The 27705-nt window shown below is 44.7% G+C and overlaps 1 protein-coding gene across 1 annotated transcript; it reads right to left on the bottom strand.

Moving 5' to 3' along the window:
* On the bottom strand, positions 1-27106 carry fgfr4 (fibroblast growth factor receptor 4). The gene is made up of 21 exons (XM_030069015.1): positions 26367-27106; positions 23564-23785; positions 17106-17293; positions 16711-16861; positions 16062-16112; positions 15186-15455; positions 14474-14563; positions 14221-14387; positions 12661-12784; positions 10797-10987; positions 10267-10405; positions 9908-10101; positions 9473-9618; positions 8831-8952; positions 8500-8610; positions 7825-8015; positions 5874-5996; positions 4783-4853; positions 4480-4617; positions 3005-3110; positions 1-2140 (listed from the first exon to the last, which is right to left on the bottom strand). Exons 2-21 carry the CDS (start codon positions 23649-23651, stop codon positions 1964-1966), a joined length of 2838 nt encoding a protein of 945 aa, XP_029924875.1. The 5' UTR covers positions 23652-23785; positions 26367-27106; the 3' UTR covers positions 1-1963.
* Positions 27107-27705: the final 599 nt, after the last annotated feature.

Here is a 27705-nt window from a genome sequence, read left to right on the forward strand (position 1 = left end):
CCCCCACCGCCTTGTCAGCAGCGACAGTGGGCCCGGGCCAGCTCCCCACCGAGTCCCACCCCATGCCCAATCGTCATTTTGTCCTCTCAGAGCGAGTCCCACCCCGGCCACACTGTCTCTTACAGTGAAGCCGCGTAGGCAAACAATCAGAAGCATGAGGCTCTTGTCGGGCGACGATAACGTTAACGACAACAACATTTTGCCTTCACGTGATGGTTTGCATGGCCGTTGACGTCTGTAGTGACTCTCAGGCTGGCGAAACCTGCTCCAAATCACTTACATGAGCTGAGAAATACATGGTCATTAATAAGAAAATATGAATTCTTTTGATTTTTTTTTTTTTTTGCAGGTGTGTGTTTTTGTCCTACAACGGCATTTGGCACAGTGGTCCTTGGGGGGGTAAGCACAGCAGCTTAAGGCCAGAATAATGTACCAAATCATGACAACATGCCAGGATTTCCAAAGTAAGAGCCATATTTTAAGCTAGCTTTGCAAAATTCAGTCATTTGGTGTGATCATTGTAAAAATATTTTTCAGTATTTCAAACTGGTCATTTCATTATGTGACGCCAAAATGAAGACAGTGAGAGCTGTGGACCGTTTGGCAGCTGAAAACGAAATTACATTATCTTCTTTTTTCACCTCCAATAACACCTTCATTTTCATGTCATTTAGAATAATTTATATATAAAAAGGCAATTGTCTTTTTGCTGTTGATATGTACATACAATATTTCAATATTCTAATATATTCACAGGAAATCAAATTCAGGCACTTTGCTGCCTATACAGCAACTTCTTAGCACGAGAGATCCTGAGATTTAAGACCGTTTTTTTTTTTTTTGTTTGTTTGTTTGTTTGTTTGTTTTTTTAAATAAGCAACAAAAAATAAGTAAAATAATCTTATATAGAGAGAGATTTATATTTAACAATCACTTTCTTCTTTTTTTTAACATATCAAAATAAATCTTTTTTTTTTTTGTTTGTTTGTTAAAATGTCTTTATCTTCTAGGTTTCAAGCCCCGGTTTGGGGTCTCGGCTGAGTTTGTTTGAGGAGATGCTCGTCCGTCGGCCGTCCGTCCGTCCCTCTCGGCGGAGACGGCGAGGCGAGGACAGGGAGACGAAGCGAGGACGGGGCCTGGCGGGAGCAGGTGCCAGGCTCTCCTGCTGCGTTAGTGCCACCGTTTGCCAACCAGAGCTGCTCTCGGGCCCAGTGCCAGAGCTGATAGTCTCAAGTACCATGGTCTTGTTTTTCTTCCTTTCTTCTCCTCCTCCTTCCCACGATCAAGCGTGTTTCGACAAACTTCCATCACCAGATGAAGCCCAGCGGCCCCAGTGCTCCACGTGCATATGAGTGTTCATGTACGCATAATTATATGTGTATGTTCATGTACAGCTACATAGAGCGGCTTTCTCTGGCACCATCATGGAGGTCCAGGGAAATATTGCTGTTGTTGTACTTATATAATCACTAAATGTATATATTTTTTAAAAAAAATTGGTTAAAAACACCGAGCTTTCTGAAAAATAGTTGTGAGTCCGCTGTTAGCAGGCTACTTAGCTAACAAGCCCTCTGGCTAATTAGCGAGCTAACTAGCCTGCGAGCTAATTCAACACACCAACCAATGTTCATGGTAATATAACTGCTAGCTACCTAATATTAGCCTCTACGCACATTAGCTGGTGTGCAAATAAGACTGACATTACCTAAAAACACAAACTCAGTGTTAAAAGAATCAATCCCCATGTGACTAGTACCCTTTAGATTCGCTGTAACTGATGAAACGTCAGCGATGGACCTCCAAAATGGCCGCCAGCGTATGTTCAACATCATGCGAAAGCCCTCTGTGTGTGTGTTCATGTGTTCATCTCAGCTTTTATTTCATTCTGAGACGTGTGAATGTATGTGTGTGTGGCAGTGTGTGTGCGTGTGTGTGTGCTCGTTGTGTGTGTGTGTGTGTGTGTTTATCGGAGCGCCGCCTTCATGTCTATTCGGGAGCGTACGTCCTGGTAGCCCAGGAGGCAGGGGTCGGTGGACAAGGCGTCGTGGGTGAAAACGGAGTCGTTGTCGGAGGAACAGGAGCTGGACGTGTCCTCGCACGACGGGGAATACTGCTCGAACGGTGTGGACAGGTCCAGGTACTGCAGACCAGAGAGACAGAGGAGGACACTTTTAATATCTAGATCCTGCAGCGCAAATTAAAGCACACTTAAGAGTTCACATTGACCTGAGTCGAGCCTGAAGTGAGAGACAGAGGCGGTGTGTGTGTGTCAGACCGCTCGCTAGTCGTTCATTCACTTTTTCAGCAGTTCAAATATTTTGTGTACTTGGGGACGTCCGGCCAGTGGATTGTGAAAGAGTGGCAGAAAATAGATGCACACACTGCAAAAACGCAAAATCTTACCAAGATTATTTGTCTTATTTCAAGTCAAAAATGTCTTATTTCTAGTCAAAATATCTCATTACACTTCAAATAAGACATGATCACCTCAGAAGTAAATTGTTTTTAGACAATTTTCACTTGTTTCAAGTGAAAATTTGCTTGAAACAAGTGAAAATTTGCTTGTTTCATTGGCAAAATTTGCCAGTGGAAAAAGTGAAAATTCACTTGCAATAAGTGAAAATTAGCTAGAAACAAGAACCAAATTTTGCCAATGAAACAAGCAAATTTTCACTTGTTTCAAGCAAATTTTCACTTGAAACAAGAGACAATTGTCTAAAAACAAGTTACTTCTGAGGTGATCATGTCTTATTTTAAGTGTAATGAGATATTTTGACTAGAAATAAGACATTTTTGACTTGAAATAAGACAAATAATCTTGGTAAGATTTTGAGTTTTTGCAGTGCACGTGCACACACGTCAGCGTGCGAGGGCGTCTCAGAGTGTGCATGTGTGTGTGCGTGCATTTCAAAAGTTGGGAGTAGCTGCATGACAGTGTAGGCATGCCTGCGTGTGTTGGTGTGTGTGTTGTGTGAGCAGTGTGCGGGCAGTGTTGGACACACACCTCGTCAGAGACAGACAGCAGCACTCTGTCCAGCTCCTCCACCAGCTGTTTGAAGGTCGGTCTCTGGGTCGGAACAGCGTGCCAGCACTCACGCATCTTCATGTAGCTGAGGGAACAAAAACACCCCGACTTATTTTTAGCATCCATACGCCTGTTTAGAGGGCTATCAAGTCAAATTTCTGTGGTTTTTTTGGCTTTGGAAAAGATTAGACCCGGTACGTTATTTAAAAGATGCTACACATGTTGAAGTTTTCCTTCTCCGGGCATCATCCAAGAGTCAAGTAAACTTTGCGCAAACGTTTTTGAGATGTCGAAACAAATAAAACGCAGCTGTGCTGGAGGGAGTAAACAGGTTTCCTTAATGTTAAAGAAAAAAACCACATCCTGCAGAGACAGGAAAAAAAAATAGGTTTCTCAACAACTGATTGCTAGGGCAAGTTGTTTTTGTTTTTAAGTGTCCGCCAATATTGGTCATATTTCCTTTTTATATGAAGATGAAAACAAAGACATGGCACTTGGCAATAATCTAATGCACCAACTAATGACCATCCAACCACAGTGGAGCGTCACACACTGGAGAGACAGAGAGTCTGACATTTGTGGGAGGTTGCGGTGGACAGACATTTTACAGACAACATGTAGTCCAAAACCACTTTTCAGCTGTTGTGCAGTGGATTTAGACCATTTGTTGGAGTGATTATGGAATCACTCCAACAAATCCCATGTTATTTATTGCAGGCTTTCTCTTTCATAAACACTTTCCATGTCCATTCCATTTTTGTGTGTGTGAGAAGCTTTTGTAATATTGGGGAATATTACACTTTTGAATCCCAACTCACAATCTGAAAGTCACTACTCTTGTTCTTAAAAGTGTACAGTTGTCCCTCGCTATAACGCGGTTCACCTTTCGCGGCCTCGCAGTTTCGCGGATTTTTTTTTTTGATTTTTTTTTTTTTTATTATTTTGCATGCTTTTTTTTTTTTTTACAGCGCATTGTGTCCTGCGTCCTGATTGGCTAAGCGACTGTAGACCATTGTCAATCAATCTCCTCCGTGGCGTGTCTCCTGTACAGTACAGAATGCGTTCATTCTATAATACTGGACTTATTTTTCTACGAAGGTTTGAACTTTGAGAGTTTAAACAAGAGAGAAAAGTGAGAACATGTTAATGCCTGTCTGAGAAAAGTGTATAAAGTGTGTAGTGAGGGGTTTTACAGCCTTAAAACATCTAGAATAATTGTAAAAAATAAAGCTGACTACTTCGCGGATTTCGCCTATTGCGGGTTATTTTTAGAACGTAACTCCCGCGATAAACGAGCGACCACTGTACATGATTATAGAATGGAGAAAGGTATCTTCCCTCTCACATCCTCCCTGGTGCTCTCTATGCTGTCCAGTGAGCAAACATGTTTATCCTGAAACCATTGAAGAAAACTTTGTTTTGAATGTAGTCTAAAAAACGAGGTGGCTGCTTACAGTTCGTGTGTGCAGTTGGAGGGTTTGTCCATGCGGTGTCCTTCCTTCAGCAGCTTGAAGAGCTCCTCCACAGGGATGCCGGGGTACGGTGAGCCGCCCAGGGTGAAGATCTCCCACATCAGCACGCCAAACGACCACCTGAGCAAGACGCCGAAGGGAAGAGACGGCGTTAGGAGCAGCAGAGAGCCATTCAAACCTTGTGGATCAAGATGGAGTCCACAGAGATGATGTGAAATGAAGTTATTGAGGAGATGACAGGGAAGGAACCGAAATGTTGTTTCCGTAGAGAATTTTGGGACTTACACGTCGCTCTGGTGTGTGTAGACTCTGTCGAACAGGGCCTCTGGTGCCATCCACTTCACTGGCAGCCGTCCCTGAAAACACACAGCAGCACCGGCGTTAGCATCTTCTGTTACCAACACAACTCTGCCAGCAAGAGAGAGAGAGAGAGAGAGAGAGGGGGGAGAGCCTCGCTTTTCACAGCAGCTCTCTCTTTTCATCTCCCCCTGCTTGTTTCTTTCTTTCTGTCTCACTGCAGTACTTTTTTTTTCTTGCTCTCCTTTCCCTCCTCCCTCCTCGTCTCCCCTCTTTTCTAATTAAGTCCCATTAAGCCTGCTGCCAATCAGGGGGAAACATCAAACATCTGTCTTGAAGAGTATTAAAGCTGAAAATGGAGCCAGGCAGGAGGAGTCTGGATGTGGCGCAGACAGATGCCACCGTGTTTACAAGCAGGGCTGGTAAACTGGCTGTGCCGTCAACTACCGGACAGGGAACTTCACCGTCACCTTTGACCTGTTTGCAACCCAAGTACCAAGTACCTCTAATTATAACAATAATAATGATAACATAAATTCATCGGTCCCATGGGCAGATTTTCTTTCACTTGCAGTGCCTTGCTCATGGACACTTTGGAAGGATCAACACTTTATTTGACTGCTTCCTCTCACTGAAGGACTTTCTTCCAGCTCAGATGTCTTCAAAAAAAGATTTTATGCATTATTATTATTGTTGTTATTATTATTATTATTATTATTATTGGTGTTTTTTGTTAGCCAATTCAATGACAGTATATTGATATGACATCACTGTGGACTGCAGTTTCACAACAAATAAACAATTTAGCTGTGTAGTGTTCCCCTTGTTAAAAATGAGCAAAAAACTTATTGATAAACCTTGGAAACACTACGTTCTTTTAGAAATGAATGTAAGTGACTTGTGCATTAAGCTGACAGCATCCTGGCTTTGAGGGAGAATGTGAAGGAAAGCAATGCTGCTCCACTTCTTAATTATGGAAAACAGGACTGGAAATGAATGGGAGCGATAGCACTAAAACTGAGTGAATTCCTGGAAATACACTGCTGGGATCCCATTCCTGTTAAACTACTACTACTCACATTGGTGGTTTTCTTGTAATAGTCGATCTGGTGGACCCCTCTGGCCAGGCCAAAGTCAGCGATTTTCATCACGTTGTCCTCAGTCACCAGAACGTTTCTGGCTGCCAAATCTCTGTGGATGCACTATAGAAAGAGAGAACGCGTTAGAGAAATGAGGACTGACAAAATCTAAATCTCTGAACCAACACGGGTTGTCGGCCAACTTCTGGTGGGTCTCCACATCAATTAGTGGTCCTGAAGTAGGATCGCATTTCTAGTTTTGTGACCAGGTCTCAACGTATCAAAATACCCTAAAACTAATCCTGTGTTTTCTCTCCTGCTTTGTCTTGTTTTAACACTGTTTGTGTCTTGGCAGCAGTGTAAATTTACAGTTCTGTCACTTTGAGTGAAAAGTAGAGCGAGAAAGAGGGTTAATTTGAGTTACACTGTGTCAGACACTGTACAAGACTATTTAAAGTTTCATGTTCATGAAGTGTTCTTCTGAATTTAGCCCTCTGAAATTACATGTCCCTGTCCATCCCAGGCTGTGGTTTTACTCTTTGGAGAGACCATGTAAAAACACATAGGTTGGCGGGATAGAAATGACTCGCTGCAGTTTTCTCCAAAATGAAAAGACTCATGAGTCTAAAGTCAACACACAGTGCCTCATTTTAGTGAATGCAACAAAATTAAAACATCTTCAAATAGAAACCCGGGAGTTTAACGAAAAACAACCCTTTGGGGGAAGAAAGAAAGGCGCTGTTGGCCGCATTGAATGGATGTCATTAAGTTTATTTTGGTTTTCATTTGAAATAGACGTGGGATTTGTGGGGATGTGCAAAATGAAACAGTCTTGGTTTGCGGGTCCCCCCGTAATGGAGGGGTAGTTTCAGACTCCTGCATTCTTTCAAGGCCTCAGAGCCAGAAACCCGATGCCTACACCCAGACAACGGCTCTGCTGCCTGTTTGCTAACAGATTTATGGCAGTGCTAAAAAGGACAAAGCCCTGCGACAGACGGACAGATGGATGGAGAGGGGTAAACAGGACTGAACCTCCACCAGCACTCTGCTCAGGAATGCCTGTCTGAGCCGGGAGACACCGGCTGCCAGACAAAGAGACATGTTGATAAGAGGCACGCAGACAGAGAGCATGCTGGGAAAATAAAAGGACCGGGAACAGGGGGGGAGGGGAGAGGGTGTGTGTTGCCATCAAAACCCACTCTAGGCCAAGCTCACCCATTCGAAGGCCAAGTGCCCACATAAAAAGCCACAGAGATTTACGCAAAGGAACTCAATCCCAATCAGGACCCCCCTCGAGGCTTCAGTCACTCCCTTGAAGACCAAACCAAAGCACGCAGAGCTGATCCCAGTCCTGATATTACAGCTATCCACAGCTCCTTCAAGGCTTATACAGCTCATAAAGCCAACAAAAGGTTAGACATTTAATTATCCTGCTGCCAGCCTATAGCCAGAATTTCGAAGCCTGGGGATACGTCAAAATTTGATTTGCGTTTGATGTATAAAGGAATGTAGGTGGCAGCTAAACGTCCCCATGGGGCTAAGATCTACAATTCTGAAGTTACGCTCTTAAAAACAAAACCAAGCAAAACATCTGCCTTGGGCCCATACTAAAAGTTACATATGCATGCCGCCGCGTTTTCCTTTTTTTGCATCAAAATATCTCACATTCATGTTGCAAAATTCCTGACACAAAGCACCAACACGTAAAAATCACACTGTGCTGAAAGGCAAGACGACGTCCATAGTCATAGTCAGTCTCCGAAATCAGTTCAAAACAGACTCCAAAGTTGTTTTAATGTGAATTTTGACTGTGCCGTTAACACCATATCGTGACATCGACCTCCACTTCCTCTTGAATGCCACAAAACGTTTTCTAGAAACGTTCCTTCGCCCATCCCAGTCAGGTGAGAGAACATACTGCATGTACCTCTTGCCTCTAAACTCAACTCACCCTTTTAGAGGCCAGGTACTCCATTCCTCTTGCCACCTGGTAGGCGCAGGACAGCAAGTCTTTGAAGGTGAGCTGCTCCTCGGGCACCTTGGTCACATCAAAGGTGTAGTCCATGCCTGGAGGACGGCGGGCCCGCAGGTACTCCCTCAGACTGCCTTTGGATGCATACTCCACCAGCACGTACAGGGGACCTGAGGGCAGCGCAAATAGGACAAGGTGGAGGAGGGGGAGAACGAGGGATGGGGTTATTTGCATTGTCACTGTAGCCTGGAGGCATGGGACCACCATAGTTGAAACACTAAATTAGGTCGCTAAATTAGGAGCAATAGTTAGTTTGTTTGGACTTAACAAGGGGGTGGTGGTAGGAAGGTAAAGGAGAGCCATTGTTATCTCTCTAAAATAAGAGGGTGCATGTCACAATGTTTTTAACTAAGAGGAAGCAGTCGTCTTTCATCATCCCTCTCATGATCCGCTGAAAAAAGCTATAGGTGCTGGAGTCAAGAAACCCTGACTCTTCTGCAGGCTAACAGAGGGGACAGACCAGATGGGTGAGAGTGTTATCCACCTACACTGCTCTTTTAAATCAACAAATTAAACTGAAACAAAAAGAGGGTGGTGTGATGAGATGGAGATGTGATGATCGGGATCACCATACTGTAGCAGATGTGAACTCACCATCCTGTGTGCAGACTCCCAGCAGGTTGATGATGTTCTTGTGTTTGTCCATCACCTTCATCAGCTCCATCTCCGAGATAAGGTCTGCAAGGTCTTTGTCTGTGGCATCATCTGAGGGATAAAAAAAAAAAATCAATGAAATGGTAATACCTTGGCATTTCATTTGATTCTTACAAGAAAAATGTTTGCATGTGGCAAAACACAATGACCTCAAAGAGATGTGTTGCAGTTTCTGCGTTTTTACAAGCATATGTTCCTAAGAAAGAGTGGCCTTGGTGTAATATCGTAAGTACTGCTGTGATTATTTCATTACGCTGTAATTGTCTCCTACCTTTGAGCATCTTGACAGCCACAGTGGTTGCCTGGTCTGGGCAGTCCTTGTTGATGCCGTAGGCCTCAGCTCTGACCACCTGACCGAAGCAGCCTTCTCCCAGAGGTTTACCCAGCATTAAACTAGCAAAAGAGAGCGAGAGAAAGAGAGAGAGAGAGAGAGAGAGTTAGAAGAAAAAGTTAGTGAAAATAAATGGCTCCAAATGAAAACTGTAGTCCATAATTTAGACGCTGGTTTCATAAAACATAGGTTGGGTAGGCCCAAAATGGGCTGCGGGCCTGTTTCTTTTTGGGTCCCCACATGACAAGAGTGCAAGGATGTTTCAGTGAGCCTCGGTCCCGGGAGCCAAACCAAATTTACTCCATCCAGAAACATCTTTTCCTTTCAAGGGGCAGAACTTTCATACATCAAGCTAAATTAAAAGCAAAAAATGTCTTTCTCCAAATTGTAGTTCATTTCCAAACACTACACATCTATTTTATAATTTGAGTGCACCATTTCATAGCTCTATTATACTGAGAACACCGCCTGCGCAAGGGTTCTGTTACGGTACTTCAAACATATTTTAATTTATGCAATATCAACAATTATGTAAGAAGTGGAGCTTTTGCCAAAATAGTACCTAGATCACAGACAACTTACTTTTCTCGGGGGAACTCCCAGTCAGGGTCATAGGGCAATTCAAACTCCATGACTCCAGCCAGCATGGGAGAGCAGCTGGAGGAGAGGCGAGCCACCCGCATTAGTGATGCACTCGACTTCCCCGACGAGTTGGACTCCACTGAGTACTGGAGGACGAGACACAGGAAGGGAACGTTCACTAGTGTGAGACTACAGTATTTTTTAACAAAATATGTTGCAGTGTGCAATCAGAAACCATGTTTTGCAGGTGGTGCAGGATCCTTTTTGTCCATCAACTGCATTGGCAGTCATCTCAAAAGTCATCAGCCACTTGACTTTATTATCAGAATAAGCTGACTATCCAAGTGTCTTGGAGACCAATCAGACATTCCAGCCACCATCATTTGGCTGGTAGCTGGTGTTTATTTCCCACTGTGTTTTAGAAATGTCCTGTACCTGTCTGCGAAGAGGAAATTTGGAGAGCTTCTGGACAGGAAGGACGTCGAACGGCTCCCTGCTGGGGTGAACCTGCATCCGACACAACACCACGATGACGATGGCCATGATGAGGGCCAGGAAGCCACAGGCGTAGATGATGATGTCGGTGTACTTGGTCTCCATGGTGTCCATATCGTCCGCCGCTTCTTCCTCTATGAGAATGGGAGGAGAGGGTTGATCTTTTATTTTTTTTTACTCACGTGAGATCAATTGTATTTTCAACCACCATAGAAGCAGGCAAACAGTGAAGTTACTGAGTGAATAAATCTTCCCAGCACTCAGTGGATGAATCACGCAGCAGACGGTTCGTCCTGTACCTGAGAGGACGGTGAGCCAGGCCGACTGGTAGGAGAAGCCGATTGAATTTCCGGCCAGACATGTGTATTCTCCGGCATCCTCCATGGTGACTTTGGACAGGTAGAGCACCTCCACCTCGGACATGTTCAGGCTGCCAGTCTGCACACACCAACATTAGCATTTAGAAAACAACAGCAACAGTCTTTGTGATAAAAGTCTGGTTTTGTCAAAGTCATCCAAAGATTCCTTGAAATCAACAGCAAATAATGTGTTTGGTGAAATTAACCTTTTTTGAATCAAAGGAGCCCAAGGGCATGATTTTATTTTGAAAGGTGTTATTTAGTTCTCTTAACAAAATTCACTTTATTTATTTATTCATTTTTCATTATTATTTTTTTTTAAGCATTGTTGTTATTGTTGTTATTATTACAGTTTTTGTGGTAATTTTATGGAACCTTTCTTGTAATTTAACTTAAAATATATATTTATAATTTATGCATCCATAATTTCTACGTTTTTTGTAATTTCTTTTTCCTAATTTGCAGCCAACCTTGAGGATCTGAACATAGGGTGTCCCATCAGGACCGTAGCGACTGCCGTTCCTCTCAATATGTTTGAGCCACTGGATGTGAGGCTGGGCGTCGCTGTAGACTTTACAGTAGAACTGGACGTCGCTGCCCACCACCGCCGTGGTGTTGGATGGTAGGCCGGCCTGCAGGATGGGCCTGTGAGGTGAGCGCTCTGCAGCCAGTGGAGAGAGGAACAAAAGATGGTGAGAGAAGGCCCCGATGAAACCAGTCAGAGCTAAAAAGGAGCCGAGGGGATCAGTTCAAAGGTAAGTCAGGGACACAGCGAGGGAGATTCCTCTGATCAGCCGAGCGTGGCCTAATTCTGACAGAGCGCCATCGGCCACAGAAACACTTGTCCCACAGGGAGTCCATAGTTCAAGATGTGAGTAGGACAAACACAGGGAGAAACAGGAATCTTCACTTGGGAGCTGTGTGTCTAAAAACATCCTGCCCACCCTCCACAACCACGTCCTTGATATTTAGACGGGTATCCAAGCCCGAGGCTGTGCGTGCTGCATCTCAGAGGATTTTGCACTTTTGGATTTGGCCTGTTATATAATACTACATCAATGTACAAACCACTATGAAAGCCATATTTTGACCAAACAGAGCTCCATGCACAAATGTTTTGGATGAGCTCTCCACACCAGCGATTATAACAGAATTATGGACTGGACTCTTGGCACAAAGATGAACCTGATCATGACCCATCCTGATCTGCACAGACAACTTCAGCAACAGTGAACTGAATTTAACTAACAAAAAGAGTGTAAGGCAATCAGGCAACTACGCAGCTAACCATCCAGTCATCCATCCAGGCTGTCGGGGGCCTTTCTCTATCTGAAAGAATCTCTTTCAAAATGCTGCACATTTATTTTGGACGAAAATTCACCTGTATATTCACTGTACGTGCAGATGCCCATATCATCAAAAGTAAAGTTCTTAAAAACTAGTCACAGTCACCTACAATGTGTTGTTATACAAGCAGTTGTTTTGTAAGAGCAGGGTATCTCATTCTTGAATCAGTTCCATTAGCGCGGCTCTTTAAGTTTTTTGTTTTCAGCCTGGTGCACAGATCTGGTCGCCCGGCTCTCTTTGATCTCTGGTTACTCTCGCTCTCTGCTCTCGTTAGTCATCTCGTTAGTCTTTTTCTCCCCGTTGTTCCTCCTGGGACGGCGGTTGACCCCACAGTGGACAGACAGCGAACAAACGGACAAACAAACCCCAGCCGTCCTCCGTCTGCTGTCACAGGTCAGGTAGAAAACTGATGCGGACGCCTGACCGTCCGCTTCCTACCCGCCACGGCCGACGCCAGGCGCCCCTGTCACCTTCCGCTCACCCCCGGTTGTCCCCTGACTCAGTGAAGCCGCCATCAGACTGGAGGCTTTGAGAGCATGAAGTACACTTTTTTTTTTTCACAAGCGCTATGCAGTCATTGTGCTGTTGTTTCCATAAATAGTCAGCCAAATCAAAAAACAATAAAATTCCACTAAACTGAGCATGAAAGTAAAAAAAACCCTTGATATTTTCATACAAATAAAGTAATTGTTCTACTGCTCTCTGTTGCATATGAACAGCACAACAATTACTCACAGAGCACAGAGAACCAAATGTGGATTCACTGCAATTCTGGACATTTTTTGGCATGAAAACAGCCCAATCAGCAACATTAGCCTAAAATGTGTCTGAATCGGCATTCAGAAACTCCAACGCTCCTTGGAGCTTTTCAGACACACACAGACACACGCACACAAACACAGAGAAAAAGGCAGGCCTGAAACATAGGCAACAACCACACACACACACACTCTCAGATGTTTCAGCACGCCAGACGGTGAAACTTACCCAGGACGTCCAGCAGGTAGCTGTGAGTGATGGAGCCATATTTGTTCTCCACCACACAGGTGTAGTTTCCTCTGTCTGAGGGCACCACGCTCTCCATCACCAGACTCCAGTGCTGGTGTCTCAGCTGGCCAAAAAAAAAAAAAACACAACAATAACAACATGAGGATGTACAGGAAACAAGATTTCTGCTGTTAAAATGCGATCCATATCAAGTTTAAGTTCAGGTTCAAGATTATTTAGAGCCCCAAATCCCTGTTGACAGTCTCAAAACAGGATGACATCCCTGGATTAAATCCTCATGGCTGGCAAGGTAAAAAAAAAACAAAAAAAACAGGGGAACGGGAGTATAATTGAAGAAATCTTGAGTAGAATTCATTTTGGAGAATTTTTTTATGGTTTATTTACACTGTTGAAAAGCTAAAGCTTCATTTGAAATGATTTCCAACCCTATCTCTTAAACTGATTTGCAAACACACACCCTCCAGATTTAGAATCACGTCTCTGTCTCCTCTTACTTTCGTAGTTAATGGCGGTAGTGGCCTCATGGTAGAAATCTGAGATGCAGATCACCACCAAAATGCAATCATTTGCTTCTAGGCCTGAGGCGTCTCTGACCACCAAATTGCAAAGAAAACCAGTCTTAACGTTTTTCAGATATTTTGCTGACAGACAGGCGAACAAAATATAACCTCGGTGGCAGAGGTAAAAAAAAAAAATGCAAGGCTGCGCTTCTTGCGGAAATGCTTTTGAGGAGGCGTTTACGACTGACACCAGCGTTGTTTTCAGTCCATGTTGGCCACTGAGCCGGTAAACTGCAGTGACTTGCCTGTGCGTGACACACCGTCTGTCTCTATGGTAACTCAGAGTTGACTGTAAGTCTTTCAGTCAGTATAAACACACAGAACCTTTCTCTTGTTGCTGTCTCGCCTTGCCTTTCACTTGTAATTGTAAAGCTCGATTCACGTCTGTTTCGAAACTTTCCTGGCACGGACGTCGCTGTTGATTCAAATATAAAAAAATTTATGAAAGTGTTCATACTTCAAGAAAAGAAGTATTGATATAAAAATAGGTATTATATTACCACTAGGGATCAGCTTAGCTTCCTGTACTTTTTTTTTCTGTGAGGGTCACGCATGAAAATGGTGCTCTCTTGCGCCAGAGCTCTTGAAAATATAGTATTACTCATGTCATGTGGGGGAATCAACCACATATAAATCCATGCCCCATTTTGGGTTCCCGAGACACTGCCAAAACAAGCACTGAAATTGTAAATCACAGTTCTGTGTTCACTCTTTTGCATTTCTCCAGCCCTCTGGGGGTTACGATCAAGACAATAACAGGCAATAACAAGCAGAATGTGGAAGGAGGGACACGAAACAAGCCCTGCTGTTTTTTAATCTTCATTTACCATCCAGGGGGGGGACATCAAAAACAGTTGGTGTGTTTTTTTCACCCTTTGTATTTTAATGTCCCGTTGTACAGCCCCTTTAAATGTGCTCTATAAATAAACTTTTCTTACTTTACTAATTTACTTTAAAGTCCCCCTCACGTCCTCCTCACCTTGATACCTCCAATGCGGTGCTCCCCTCTGAATTCACGTCCGTTTTTGAGCCAGCGGATGCTGGGCATGGGGCTGCCCATGGCCGGGCAGCGAAACTTCACCGTGTTACCCGCAGGCACAGCGTACAGCTTCTTCTCCATCCTCTGGGTGTGGGTCCAGTAGGGACCTATAGGCAGACAGGTAGCAGCGAATGAGCCAGTTTTCAAAACCCTGAAATGATCAAACACTGAGCAATCTGCAGGAGCTACACACCTCTCGAGAAGTAAACCTGGTCATTCTCGATCTCGGCTGATGCATCTTCCAGGCCGTTGTCTTCGTCATCGTCCCCCGACCCCAACGAGTCTGGAAATGTGACAAACACAGAGAGGATGAAGAAAGGATGAAAACACACAGGTTTTCCCAGTGTTTTGATCCGCAGGAGTCGGCAGCTGTTTGAGACATTTCTGCGATGGCTGCCAGTGTGTTACTAACGGGGATTTACCTAAAAGAGACAAAGTGGATTCATTCAGCTCCACGATGTCCAAATACAGACTGAGCCAATGTATTCTGTATGGGGAATACTTTGATGGAGAGAATGGGGCACTTTCTGTCATTTTCCAAACATACATCAAAAGTTGTTGAAAGCTGAACTACGCCACGGCTCTATTTTCATATGCCAATCACACACAAAGCAGAATCTCATCTGGTTAATCGGTTCATGTCAGGCCACCCACTAAGAAGCCGGGTAAAAAGAAATATTTTCTGGAAATCAATGAAACTTGCATGACCAACAACATCAAGTGACTGATTTTGTTTTTGCAAAATGGCATGGCATAGTTGTGGCAGCACTAGTACTTTCAGTGTGTGTGCAAAAATAGCCTTTTGGCACGCTAGCTGAAACAAATCCAGCAGTTTGTTCAGGCTTGTAGAACTGACATTTTTCAGTTTAAATCGGAGAGACCCAAAAAACCTCCCCCGTCCTCACCGGCCACGGTGATGGTGAAGTTCCTCAGCGGTTCCTTGGAGCCGCGCAGAACACAAACGTAGACGCCCGAGTCCTCGTAGGTCACGTCGGTGATCTCCATGATGGCACCGCGGATCTGGATGCGGGGTGTGTGCAGGACCCGGGTTCCCTCCTTGTACCAGTTGACTGCCACACCCGGCCGGCCGGTCATGTCACAGCGCAGCTTCAGGACGTCGCCCGGCTCCAGCAGCAGGTGCTCTGTGGTGTCCTCACTCAGGTCCTCAAGGACATCTGTTGTGACCAGAGAGCATCAAGGTATCAGCATAATGGAGGTCTGCTTTTGTGCTCGCTTTTTCCATCATTCACACACACACACACACACACACGCACGCACACACAGAGCTGTTCAGTTTTAATTCATCTCCTTTCTAAAGCGAGTGGCTATCCCCTCAACTATGACCTCTCAACTCCTCACCCCCATTATCCCTGACTCCCTGCCCAGCACACACACACACAATGAAGTTACCATGGAGACAGAGGCCTAACCAGCCTGTCCTCCTCCTCCCTCTCTCCTTGTTCTCCTGCATTATTGTGGGAGTGATAGCAAGCTAGCTAACACAGTGAACTCCCTCCCTTCTTCCCTCCAGAAAGAAAGAAAGAAAGAAAGGTGGACAGAGAGGTCGTAGCTAATGAACATGTTGCTGTGTGACAGCGGACGTGCTCGCTGGCGATCGGAGAGAAGCTCTTTTAAGGCGTGCAAAGGGCACAACCGAAGCAGTCTGACAGCAGATGCAACTAAAAGTCTTTGACCCCGATATAAAATGCACTTTTGGGAAAGTTCTCTTCCAAACATTTTCTTCCACAGGCATTTAGGTGTTTACTTGTTGGTAAAGTTACCTGCAGGGATTTCAGCAGCTGTCAGGTCCACAGTTCGGGAAATGATGGTACCTATGGAAGGGAAAAAAAAAACATCATGAATAACTGTGGTGAAGGGCAATAAAAGTGACACTTAACAAGCTGCTGTGTGGCTCCCTGGGTGGAGACTGGCACTAAACACTGTCACACTGCAAAAGAGTCAGTGCTAACTTAACTCAGAGAGTGTGACAATCCACACCGTGCCATTGTTTCTGTAAATCCACACCCATCAGAGTTCATTTAGGGTTTTTTTTGGTAGTTTTGAACGTTTGCCACGTTACATTGCATTTTCTGTATTCTGTTTGTGTTACACTGCCCAGTTACAAACTAACCAGGGCTTATAAACAAGTCACTTTGGACTGAAAAGCAGCTTGTTTATAGGACAGAGAGATTAAAGATTTTGGCAAATCCTATTGCAGTCCCTTTGACCTTACCATAGCATGTCACTGAAATATCAACATTTTATCAACACTGGAAAAAAATGTACTATGTTGTTAAATTGACAATGGGCAGAAAAGTCATGCAAGATTAGAGATTTCTTTCCGACTCATGTCCTTGTGGTGCTGTGGGGCGCTTTGTATAGAACTGTCCATCAAGAAAAAAACATGACATGATGATGCATGCGTCGTACCCGGCAGGACTTCAAGCCACGCAGACTGCATGGCCTGCACCGTCTGCCCTGCGTGCGTGGTCTCCGCCATGCAGATGTACTCTCCTGCATCCTCCATGGTGATGTTGGACAGATGGAGAGTGTTCAGCTTGGAGGCGTTGCTCTGCAGGGCCTGAGGACATCATGACAAATAAAACGTTAAACCCGTGGGTGAAAGGTAATGTTTCCAAATGGATGCACATGTTCAAAAACAGCTCTGAATATGGATCAGTCGGGTCCAGAAAAACAGAAACAAGAAATCAGGAACCGGTCTGTAGAAATGTTCCAAAAAAGAAAAAAAACTGAAGCCTTGAAAAGAAGATAAAAAAAATTGAATTTGTGCTTTTTATTATTATTTATTGTTGCTCTTTTCTCACCGTTAGAGGCCTAAGGCGAGGCTGCACTCCCTGGCTTCTCCCCGGGACGCCGACCTCCGTCTTCAGCCACTGGACCCTTGTGGACGCCGGCCGGTGCACTTTACACACAAGCTTCGCCTGGCCGCCTAAAACCGCTGTGGTGTTTTCTGGGTAACCGGGCAGGATCAGAGGCCTGGAGACCCGTAGGTCTAGTCCAAGAAAGGAGAGATGGAGAAAAGGTGAAGGAAGAGAGGAAGGGGAAAAGGGGGTACAGAGGAAAACAAAGAGAAAGTGTGAGGGTCTAATCCCACCTACAGTTTATTTGCTCTGCTCACAATTCCCTGAAGTTTGCGGTCAGTTCTCCTTTTACCTGTTTTCAGGTCATTTAGCTCCAGTTGATTTTTAAGGCATCTCTGTGCCAAACTGTTTTGTTGTTACCTGACCGGACAAACCGAGTCATAGGATGAATCCCTCCGGTGTTTGGGGGAAAAAAAGACACCGGAAACATGTTTGGCGTGAATGTGTCCCAAGCGAACAGGATGAAAACTCACAAAAACACATGCTGGTTTCAGTTTACCTCTGAAAGGTCTGGCAGGAGAGGCACAACATGTTCCTAAACAACTGCTGTCATTTAATGCGACCAGGATCCAGCGATAGAGTGTCCTGATAACCCCCCCCCCCCCCCCCCCCCCCCTCCCACTACTATCGTGTCACCGTCACCCGCTGTACTGTCCATTCACTGGGTCACTCGCCCATTTACATGCTCACTCATTCACTTGTTCAGCCATATGCGTGCCCTGGCCGAGGCCGGAGCTCAGTCACTCAGAACGAGCAATTTTCCAGGGCAATTTTCTGTCTGATTGCTTCCTGCAAGCGCTCGCTGAAAAGGCAATCTGTTCCCTTGGCGGAGTGTAGCGCTGCCTTTTTCTAATCGTCCAGAGATACACACTCAGAAGAAAAAGTTACTATCTATGTCAGAAGATAAAGTACCCTATGGAAATGCTCTAAAATAGTGGAATATGATGCAGATAGGTCAGTGGTTGTTTAAAGCAGGAGAAGAGTAAAATCACTGGGACCTGGTGGGTAAAAAAAAAGCTGTAAATTACCCTGCCAAATTAGATTCATAATATGAATGCATAGCCTTATTACTAATTATTATTATCATTATTATTATTATTATTATTATTATTATTATCAACATACTCTCAATCTTAGGTGCAATTTACAACTTGCAGAACCTAAGTGTACCTTTATGGCCCAAAGCAGGGTGGAGAACACACAAGCAACTTGTCAGCTTAATAGTCCGAGAACAACATGGGCCTTTTCAGGCCCGGCACCAAGAGGATATTTGTCGGGCTGCATAATACTGGCATTGTGCTTTCATAGTGAATACATGGAAATCCTGCTTGACTTGAGCCTAAGTGGAAAAGGCGGGTATATAACATGTTAATTGGGTTTGCTGTTTGCTGTAGGGATTATTAGCTACCTGAGCACTAACGGGACAGTCTTCTCATATTTGTTGATGCTGTGTTTTGAAACTAAAAGTACTTCAGTGCATATGTCGTCGAGAGGGAAGTGAATGCAGGGATTTTGAGCGCTGGATCGGGCTTTTTTTCCTGCTCCATGCAGTTTCCAGACAAACCCAGATAGCCACAAGCACTTGCCCACCAAATTCAAGGGTTTGTAAGTGATAATTCAGATGAAAAATGGTGGATTTTTAAGCGTTAGATCCATCAGTGATGATGATTACATGTGGGTGCGTTCTCAGTGTGACCCACATCACTCCAAAAACTCATTTCAGTAAGCTATTCAGTCTTAACATCCATATTTTTCTTTGAACAAGGGGTGAGATAATCCCACTTGTTTCCAATGCAGTTTCACTTTTTCAGCAATTTTTCTTGGATAAATATGTTGAATAAGGCAGATCAGCCTCACTAGTGATCAAAAAATGACACTTGATTTGAAGAAAATTCCAGAAACAAGTTGATTAGTGCTGGAAATTCCCATCCCTGGATGTGAACCACGTCCTTTGTGTTCAACATGTTGAGATTCTGAGACGCCAGCGAGCCTTGTTAACTAATTATCATCTATATGGAGCAACCTTGAACAAAGCACAACCAGCAGTCACCTGCAGATCACAGAGATAGCATCCTCCAGCATGCTGACAGATAGCACACACACACACACACACACACACTCTCAGAGCCATGCTAATGAACTTGCAGGGATGGGGACGGTGGCCTGGAGTTGAACTCGTGGCAGAGTGTGAATTGTCACCCAGAGGCGAGGGGGCAAACAAAACACAACACAACACAAACAGGCCGCTGCGCTGTTGCGAGCCAAGCGGCGAGGCCCGCAGCAGAGCCCTGCACGGCCACGAGTTAGGACAGTGAAGAGGGGCTGAGCGTTTCAATTTAAAGTGGTTAAAATTCCATTTTCAGAAGTGCATTGTTGATTTCTTAGTTTGGATTGAATCCTTGATTGGCTCCCTCACTAAAGAACTGCTACTAAAATGCTATCCAATCAGGACTGCTTGCAGCAAATTAAAATTTTTGATGTCGCCGAAGTAACCACAGAGCCAAACCTAACCTGAATACTAAAGGAAAAGCTGCTGGATGTGACGACCCAAAGGTTGTCGGAGCACCTCTGCACCTCAGTCCACAATGTCATGGGACGGTTTGGGTCTGGGTTCGCGTTTGCCGGGGACAGTCTGCGATGGCACAACAGAGCCAGACAGGCGGCTCTGGCTGTGGCCTGAACATCCTGACCAGCAGATGCACTTGTAAAAATGCCAAGCCAGCTCCTCTCTACACAGACGAGAGCCAAGGACAGCATAGTTTGGCATTCACTCTGATTCCTCAGTGTTAAAAATGGTCCATGTGTCAAAATGTCATCATCAAAGGCCCAGTTAACTGCATAACTGCTGTATTTGTAGGTGTGGGGGGGGGAGGCACTATCCCTAATTCATTGTACAGTGTTAATTAATTATAGAGGATGCGCCAAGTTAACTTTTGTCCTTTAAAATGCACCATCTGTATAAAACTATAAATCATATACAGATATATATATATATATATAGTGCTTATATTAGATGAGAAAACAAGAATCTCATGTGTGCATATCTGTCCCAAAGTTAAGAGGTGGGTGGGGGGGTCATGCAAATCATATCCCTGGAGCTAGCAGCGTGTGATTAGTAACATTAGACATGTAATTATCTCGGGCGTGCGCTGTGATTTATGCCCCACTTGGAGCTGATATCAAATTAGTGGGGTGACAGGAAAGCCCGGGGACTCATCTGTGAGGTCTGCGGTGTCGTTTATAGAAATTAATTAATAAAAAAAAGGATGTTTTACATGAAGTGGATTCCTAGGGGAAGGAAAAGCACAGTTCCAGACCTGTGTGTGTGTGTGTGTGTGTGTGTGTGTGTGGAGAAACATCTTTCCTCCAACCTTTCCTCTGTCTTTCTACATTTCTGAACCTGCTCTCCCATGTGAATGAAATCTCCCCCTGGTCGGGATCTGAGCAGTGCATTGTGGGTCCCTCTGCAGGACACCAAGACCTTCGCCTCCTCCTCCCAGCAGGAGTCATCTTCAGGGGGTGTGGGGTTTTGTCATAGGGAGACGCTGTTAACTGACAAAGGAGGAGTTTATCTTTTTCTCTCTCGTGGCGTGACTCTCCTCGCCTCTTCCCTCTCTTGAGCCAAAGTTTCAGTTTCATGAATGGATTTTGTGAGCAGCCGTCAGTCGCTGCTTCAGTCACGACCAGCAGATCTTCATCTTAACAAGCCACGTAGTCTCATCTTCAGTGTTAAAGTCTTGTTTTTCTTCAAACAAAGTAAAAATTGATTCCGAATTTTCTTGAGTCAAGTGTCATTTTCTTGATCCTGGTGGGCTGGTCTGCCTTACTCTGCCTTGTTTCAACACATTTCTACTGTCTCCCAGAGAAAAAACGATGAAACACATGAAACTGTATTGGAATGATTTCTTAAAATGAAGATTTTTTTGCGGTGTAGAAGCCAGGAATCAAGTTATTATCGATGTTGTGATGTTTTCGGTATTCTATTTATGATACAGTGAAGATTTGTGGATTTAGCTGCTGAAACCCAACATGTATGCTTGCAAAATCCTCACCAAAGTGCAGCAAAAAAAATCTCATAATAATTGGGAAATATCATATTAATTTCTTTGAAACTCTCACTGACAAAAGGAAGGGCAAACATTTAGATGTTAGATAAATGCTGACATGTCGGGCTGCATCAGCACTGAAAGCCACATGAACAGCAGCGAAATGAAAGTTGAGGCAGCTGTTGTCGCCAAAAGCTGCTCCCTGCGATGTCTCATACAATCAGGAGCCAAATATCTTTCCAAGATTCATAGTGAACAAACTTCACAAAGTTTGTTCACTATGAATTTTTGCCACTCCGTGCTATTGAAATGTGACTATTTTATGTTTGCTGGCAAGTGATGTAAACCTAACATCTCAGGTTTGGCCCCTTCCGAGTTCCTGCTCTTTGCTTTCCGTCAAACACTCGCTGGGAGCTTGGGAGCGAGTCCCAGCTGGTCTCGCTCGGCCCCACAGCGTAAACTGAGGCTAGCGAGAAAAGAAAGAGCGAAAGAGCTTCCGAGCCCCGTGCCTGCAGGGCAGCAAACCACTTTATCTGTCATCAATCTACACTTCATAACAAACCCACAGGGAGGAACCAGCAGGTCATAAACCTCAGGAGCACGGACGAAAAAAGTCCACCTGAAGTCATTTAATCTTGCAGATAATCTTCATCTTAGCATCTTCAGGGTTGAAATCTTGTTTTCCAATAAGGTAAAAACACATGAACGGATGAAAAGCAAATGCATCGTGTGTGCTTCACGAGACTTTCAGACGGAAAACGAGCCTGAGTGACAAGTCAAGTATCCTCCGCAGTTCTGCTCCTCCTTGCGTCTATCCTTTCCTCGATTCTTACATCACCGTCCGCAACACACTCTCTGTCATTCTCTCTCTCTTCTGTTTGTAAAAAAACATCAATGGAGAGGCACCCGCCCCCCTCATCCTCTACAGCTGGCACGCAGCCAGGCAGATTTACACTTCCGAGCCTAAGGGCCTTGGACGGATCAGGTAGCACAGTTTATGGCAGCAAAAACACTGGGAGCCCCCCCCCCCCCCCCCCCCTCCGTCCCTCTCAGAATTGACTACAGCCTCTCTATCGCTTTTCCTGTCACCTTGACTTCGGAGGGTCACGCCTCCGCCACGCTCGGTTAGCCGGCTGTAACGTATAAGGCTATAGTGAAGGGGGCCGGATGATGTGAATTTGTTTGGGGGGGGGGTTTACCTTTATTTATCCAGGGAAAGTTGACTGAACACACTTCCTCCAGCAACACCCTGTTTCACATTCACACAGGTTCATACATTCACATCAGGGGGCTGCAGAGATAAGTGGCCCGGTCAAGGGCACGGGCTGAGGATTTAAACTCTTCTAACCTCAACACGAAACAAAAAAAAAAAAAGGCAGTGTGACAAAAAAAAAGGCAGTGTGACACTACAAAAAGTGGAACACTGCAAAAAATCTCCATGTTAACAAGTAATTTAGTCTTACATTGAAACTTGTTTTTTTTTTTTTTTTGTCAAACGAGGTAAAAAAAAATGTGCCAGTGGGATGAAATAATCCCACTTGTTGCTGATGCAGTTTCACTTGTTTCAGGAATTTTTCAGGGAACAAGTGTGAATATATTGAAAAATGGTAGAAGGCAGATCAACCAACTAGCATTGAGAAAATGACAGGAAGGGAAGAAAAATCTGCAAACATGCGGATTAGCATTGGAATCAAGTGAGATTATCTCATCTCACTGGCACATTTTTTTTTTTCCTTGTTTGAAGAAACACACAGATTTTAACAGTGAAGATGAGACTAAATGACTTGTTAAGATGGAGCTCCAGTGATGCCGCATGGTGGCCAGAAGTGCAGCACAACACCGAGCCAGCCAGACAACCAAGTAACACACCAACCAACCCAGAGCTCCAACACCCTCTCAGACAGAAAGAGCTTCAGTCTGTCAGAGGGTTTTGACAGCCAAACTGCACAGGTAAACTTCGCACATGGATGCCACCAAATGGCAGCAAGACAAAACTGACTCAAAATTTGCAATACTCAAAAATCCTGCACTATGACATCAGCTCGCTCATGTTTACCAGCCCGGCTGGTCTGTGATGTTTGATAGCAACAGAAACTCTTAAGTTTTGATTTGTCTCTTCATGTGTGACTATACCTGACCCCAGAATCTCAACAACTACAATATCTCATTTAGTGGAGATGGGACCGTCTCCTCTGTTGTAGACCCACCTTGTGAATTTGACTGATAAGACCAGTGTAGAGACTTAATCATCTACAAACACAGGGTGTCACTTTTTTAAAGGGTTTATATCTCATTTTGGACACAGCAGAACATAGATGTGCTGTTTTGTTTTGCGAGGACATTTCAAATCTTTACCTTTGGTTCGGCCTTCATCGATGGCTCTAGATGAGACTCCATCTGTGAGGCAGAGGATGAGTACGCAGAGCGCGCAGACCCTCGCCATCTTCTGGACGTGAAGCGTGTGTGTCTTCAGGTGAGAGGAAATAAATCAGAAGTTGAAGCCTGGGGTTGGCCTCACACCCCGATCCCTGGCATTGGCAACCTGAAGGAAACCCACTAAGACACGGAATCTGGATCCTGTGGAAGCAAAGAGACGCACGTGAGCCTTCGGCCTGTTGACTGTACAGTTTCAATCTTCATTATCACTCAAATGGCTGGAGAGCAGCCTAAGTCATCGCAGCCTGTAGGGCCATTTCATTTCTGCACAGTTGTCAACTTGACTGCAAAAACAAAACAATTGTTGGGCTAAACAGGTAGAGACGGAGCCTGTTTTGACTCCGGCTGGCTGTATTCGTAACCAGATGTCCTGCTAACTGTCCCAGCCGTCAGCCTCACATTGTCCACGGGCTCCTGCGTCATGAATAAGGAGCAGGGCTGTTAACCGCCTGTTGTTTGTCAATGGATGGTGCACAGCCCGCCCCGGGATAATGGGCCCTCACTAGGAAAACACTCCAGACTTGCCAGGAAGCTATCTGAATGAGCAATGCTAGGAAATTCAACTGGCATTGGGAAGATGGTGAAAAAATAACATTTCTGTGCTTGTTTGTTTTTGGTTTGTTTTTTTGGAGGGGTTTCATCTTTTCATGTACTTTATTGGAGCAAGTGGAGATTTATCTTTTTAATACAGGGTTTCAAACAAGGGAAAAAGTAAATTGGCCAGTAGGATAAAATAATACCACTTGTTTCCAATGCAGTTTCACAAATACAAATGGAGATTTTAGCAGTATGAACAGCAACATGAAGCCCCAGTACCATGTACAGCAGCTCTAGAGCAACATAAAACTCTCAGATTGATATCAAAAGTTGTTGGTTTTTGGGGTTTTTTTTGGGAGGGGGGGTGAAAATATGGATGATAACTTAATTGACGGTGAGACACTTCACTGAATCAAGACATCAAAGAGCTTTTGCTCAACATCCTGTAATGATGATAACGGCCAAGTATTGCTTAACACTCAAATCCTATAATAAATCTATGGAGGGTGCTATGCAAATATCACAGCAACGCTCTAATTCCCAATAGCAATACGATAGATCCCATCGGCAATCAAGAAAACAAAAAACAAAAAGTGTTAATAAAGCCATTATAAAGTCTTTACTGGGAACCACAGACATATTGTAAGTCCCTATAGAAATATTATAGCTTTTTTTTTTTTTTTTTTTTTGGATGGGGGGTGGGGGGTAGGAGTCCGAGCCAACTGCGCACAGGCGCCAGTCCCTAGTGTGTGCGCTCCATGCAAGCACGCACGCACGCACACACACACACACACACACCGTTTAATGAACCAGCGTTCCTCCTGAATGAAACGTATTCTTTCTCAATTAAGGACTGGAAAACTTTTTTCTCCTGCTGCTGCTAATTCGCCTGGCACGCTGCCTGGCTGCTGCCCTCCGCTGTGTTCAGCACCACTGTTTGACTATTTGTAGAAGAAGAAAAAAAGAGGAAAAAAACCTATCTCCAATGAGGTTTTAGCCCTTAAACGGAAAGAAAAGCTTGACTGGAGATTTGGGTGTTTTTTTTTTCATTCACTACATGTTTCAGTCATAAATCTCACTTCATGAAGCAGTCCTCTGCTCCATTAGTCTCCAACAGTGCTTAGGTGAATATTTAACCAAAAACCTGCGTTTTAGTGCCACAGTTGTTAGTCATATTAGAAGGCCTGCAGGCACAGAGACGTATGGTGTGTGTGCGTGCAGTCGATCAAATCGATATGGCACAATCTGGCAAACGTGTTGAGATCAATGCAATATCTGGAAAAACGCCAACAAGGAGAAGATGATGTGTCAAGTCAGGGGCCCCGGTGCCCCTTTTCATACCGAGGAGCCAAATAAACTCAAACTGAAAGCACAAACCTCCGTTTGTAAGAGTGGGGCATCCCAGTGAGCCTCATCTGTCATCTAGCATCAAAACCGTCACTGCACTACTCTCCCATTGTGTGGACTCCTAGTGAATGAAATAATGGTGAAATTAATCATTTACAGGGATTTTTTTTTTCCAGGGACCCCCTGGAGCCCCGCAAGGAAACCTGGGAAAACCGGACCGCCACGATCCGAATGCAACACACAGTCCTTAAGAGAAGTGAGCTCCCCTATCAATAAAGTCACTGCTGTGAGAAGAACGATAGCCTTTTCTCTCCGGACAAACACGGACTCACCTCATAATGTTAAGGGTTCAATGTCTACTGACAGAGGCTCCGCTCTGCGCTGCAAAAAATGTCCATCTTACCAGCTTTACTGTGCTACTTTGATCCTAAACTGTGCTTTTCTTAAGACAGTTGTAAAAGTACGAAAATAAATATAAAAACACTGCCAATCAGTTTGTCTCCAGAGCAAATCAGCTTTCCTGAATCAAACATGATTTTCTTTGACCGCTCTACAGTTAAGACATTACGAGAAATCTCCTGTCTTGATTTAAAAAAAGAGCTGACTTTTCTGGAAGTTGTAGAAAAAGAAAAGAAAGTAGAACCTTTCCACCCCGTTAGCACGATTTTTTTAGTCATGTTAAGGAAAATGTTATTTAGGGTCTGATAATGAGACTAAAAGGCCCGTTAAGCTGCATATTCTTTGCAGTGGGCAGCCCACCATCGGCCAAGTCTGCTGAAAATGAATGAAATCGCGGCTCTCCAAGAATCTCCAGCTGTCTAATTCTGTCTTGACCCACCTTTCCTCCTGCTCTGTCCTCGTAGTCAAGACCAGGGGCCGGTTTGATTTCGCACCAGGAAAAAAGCCAATCACTCCCAGTCCCTGTCGATACCAGTAAATACTGAAATCCTCATTTGGTGCTGTATCCACTGTATCCTGTTCAAAACGAGTCTGTGGGAGATTCTCGACAAGCGTGGATCCGCTTGAGAAGAGAGAGGGGGGGGGTTGAGCTTATAAATCCATCAAAACAACCCCCCGAAACATGAACGACAGCTGCTGGGCTCCTGGTGACCGGAGGAAGGAGCTGATCCCTGGGACAAAGTCCACTCCGGCCGGCCGCTCACAGCGCTAAATCCATGGAGAGAAAAAGACATAAAGAAAGAGCGGGGGGACTGAAGCACAAACGCGTCCCGAGGCACCCTATCTTTACTCTAAAAATGTTTGTGGAAAAATCCGACGGAACAACAGATGAGAAAAAGAGACAGGAGATTGACATAAAACGTGTGTTGGAGTTGAGAGTCCCTCTCTGTGGCGGCGTCTTGGGTAAATTCGGTGCGTCTTTACGCGCCGCGGCACGCAGCTTCTCGACCTCCTCTCCAACCTAAAAGTCCTCGGCGAGTTTCTTGCCCCGCAGGTCTGAGCTCTGCGCTGTCCGCAGCTACAATGTGGAGCTCAACCTCAGCGCCCGTTTCACTTCTACAGCAGAGGGGGCGAATGGCTGCGTCTCTCCACCGGCCCTCCTACTCCGCTCCGCTGCGCTCAGGACGGCAGCCACAACAACAATGGTCTGAAAGCAGGGAGAGGAGGAAGGAGGAGGGAAGGGGTGTGTGTGTGTGTGTGTGTGTGTGTGTGAGAGAGAGAGAGAGAGAGAGAGAGAGAGAGAGAGAGAGAGAGGTGGGGAGGGGGTGCACTTCTGTTACCCCCACCCCCAAATCAAATCCCCACCACCACCACCACCAGCCCTGTCCCACCGCCCCCCACCTCTCAGAGAGCTGGCAGATAAAAAAAAAAAAAAAAAAAGACCTCCCTCCTCTGCTCGGAGGTTTCTGCAAAGCTGCACGGAGGAATAAGTTTCATCCCAGCAGCAACTAATTCATCTGATTCCGTCTTGCGACACCAACACTGATCGAGATCGGTAGCGGTTAGGCTTACCCAAAATTAATCTGTGTAAGACAACAGATGAGATTTTTATATTTATAAAAAATGTCTGTTTTCCACAACAATCTAAAGTACTAATTAGTGAAGCCACCGCTCAGACAACAACAGCACAAATCACGTTATCAGAACGTGGCCACCGCGTTAATAAAGCTGTTTATGACGCCTCTTAATTTATTGCGGGTTAAATTGCCGCTTAGGCA

Source organism: Myripristis murdjan, chromosome 14 (genome assembly GCF_902150065.1).
Source record: "Myripristis murdjan chromosome 14, fMyrMur1.1, whole genome shotgun sequence".
Classification (NCBI taxonomy): Eukaryota; Metazoa; Chordata; class Actinopteri; order Holocentriformes; family Holocentridae; genus Myripristis; species Myripristis murdjan.

What these genes read in the sequence shown, in the direction of transcription:
- fgfr4 (XM_030069015.1), bottom strand. Translation starts at nt 23,651, where the DNA reads ATGGCGAGGGTCTGCGCGCTCTGCGTACTCATCCTCTGCCTCACAGAT. An exon ending in GTGGCTTGAAGTCCTGCCGG is followed by an intron (nt 16,113 to 16,710) that starts GTACGACGCATG and finishes TCCCTTCCATAG; the next exon opens with GTACCATCATTTCCCGAACT. An exon ending in CTTCACCATCACCGTGGCCG is followed by an intron (nt 14,564 to 15,185) that starts GTGAGGACGGGG and finishes TCACATTTCCAG; the next exon opens with ACTCGTTGGGGTCGGGGGAC.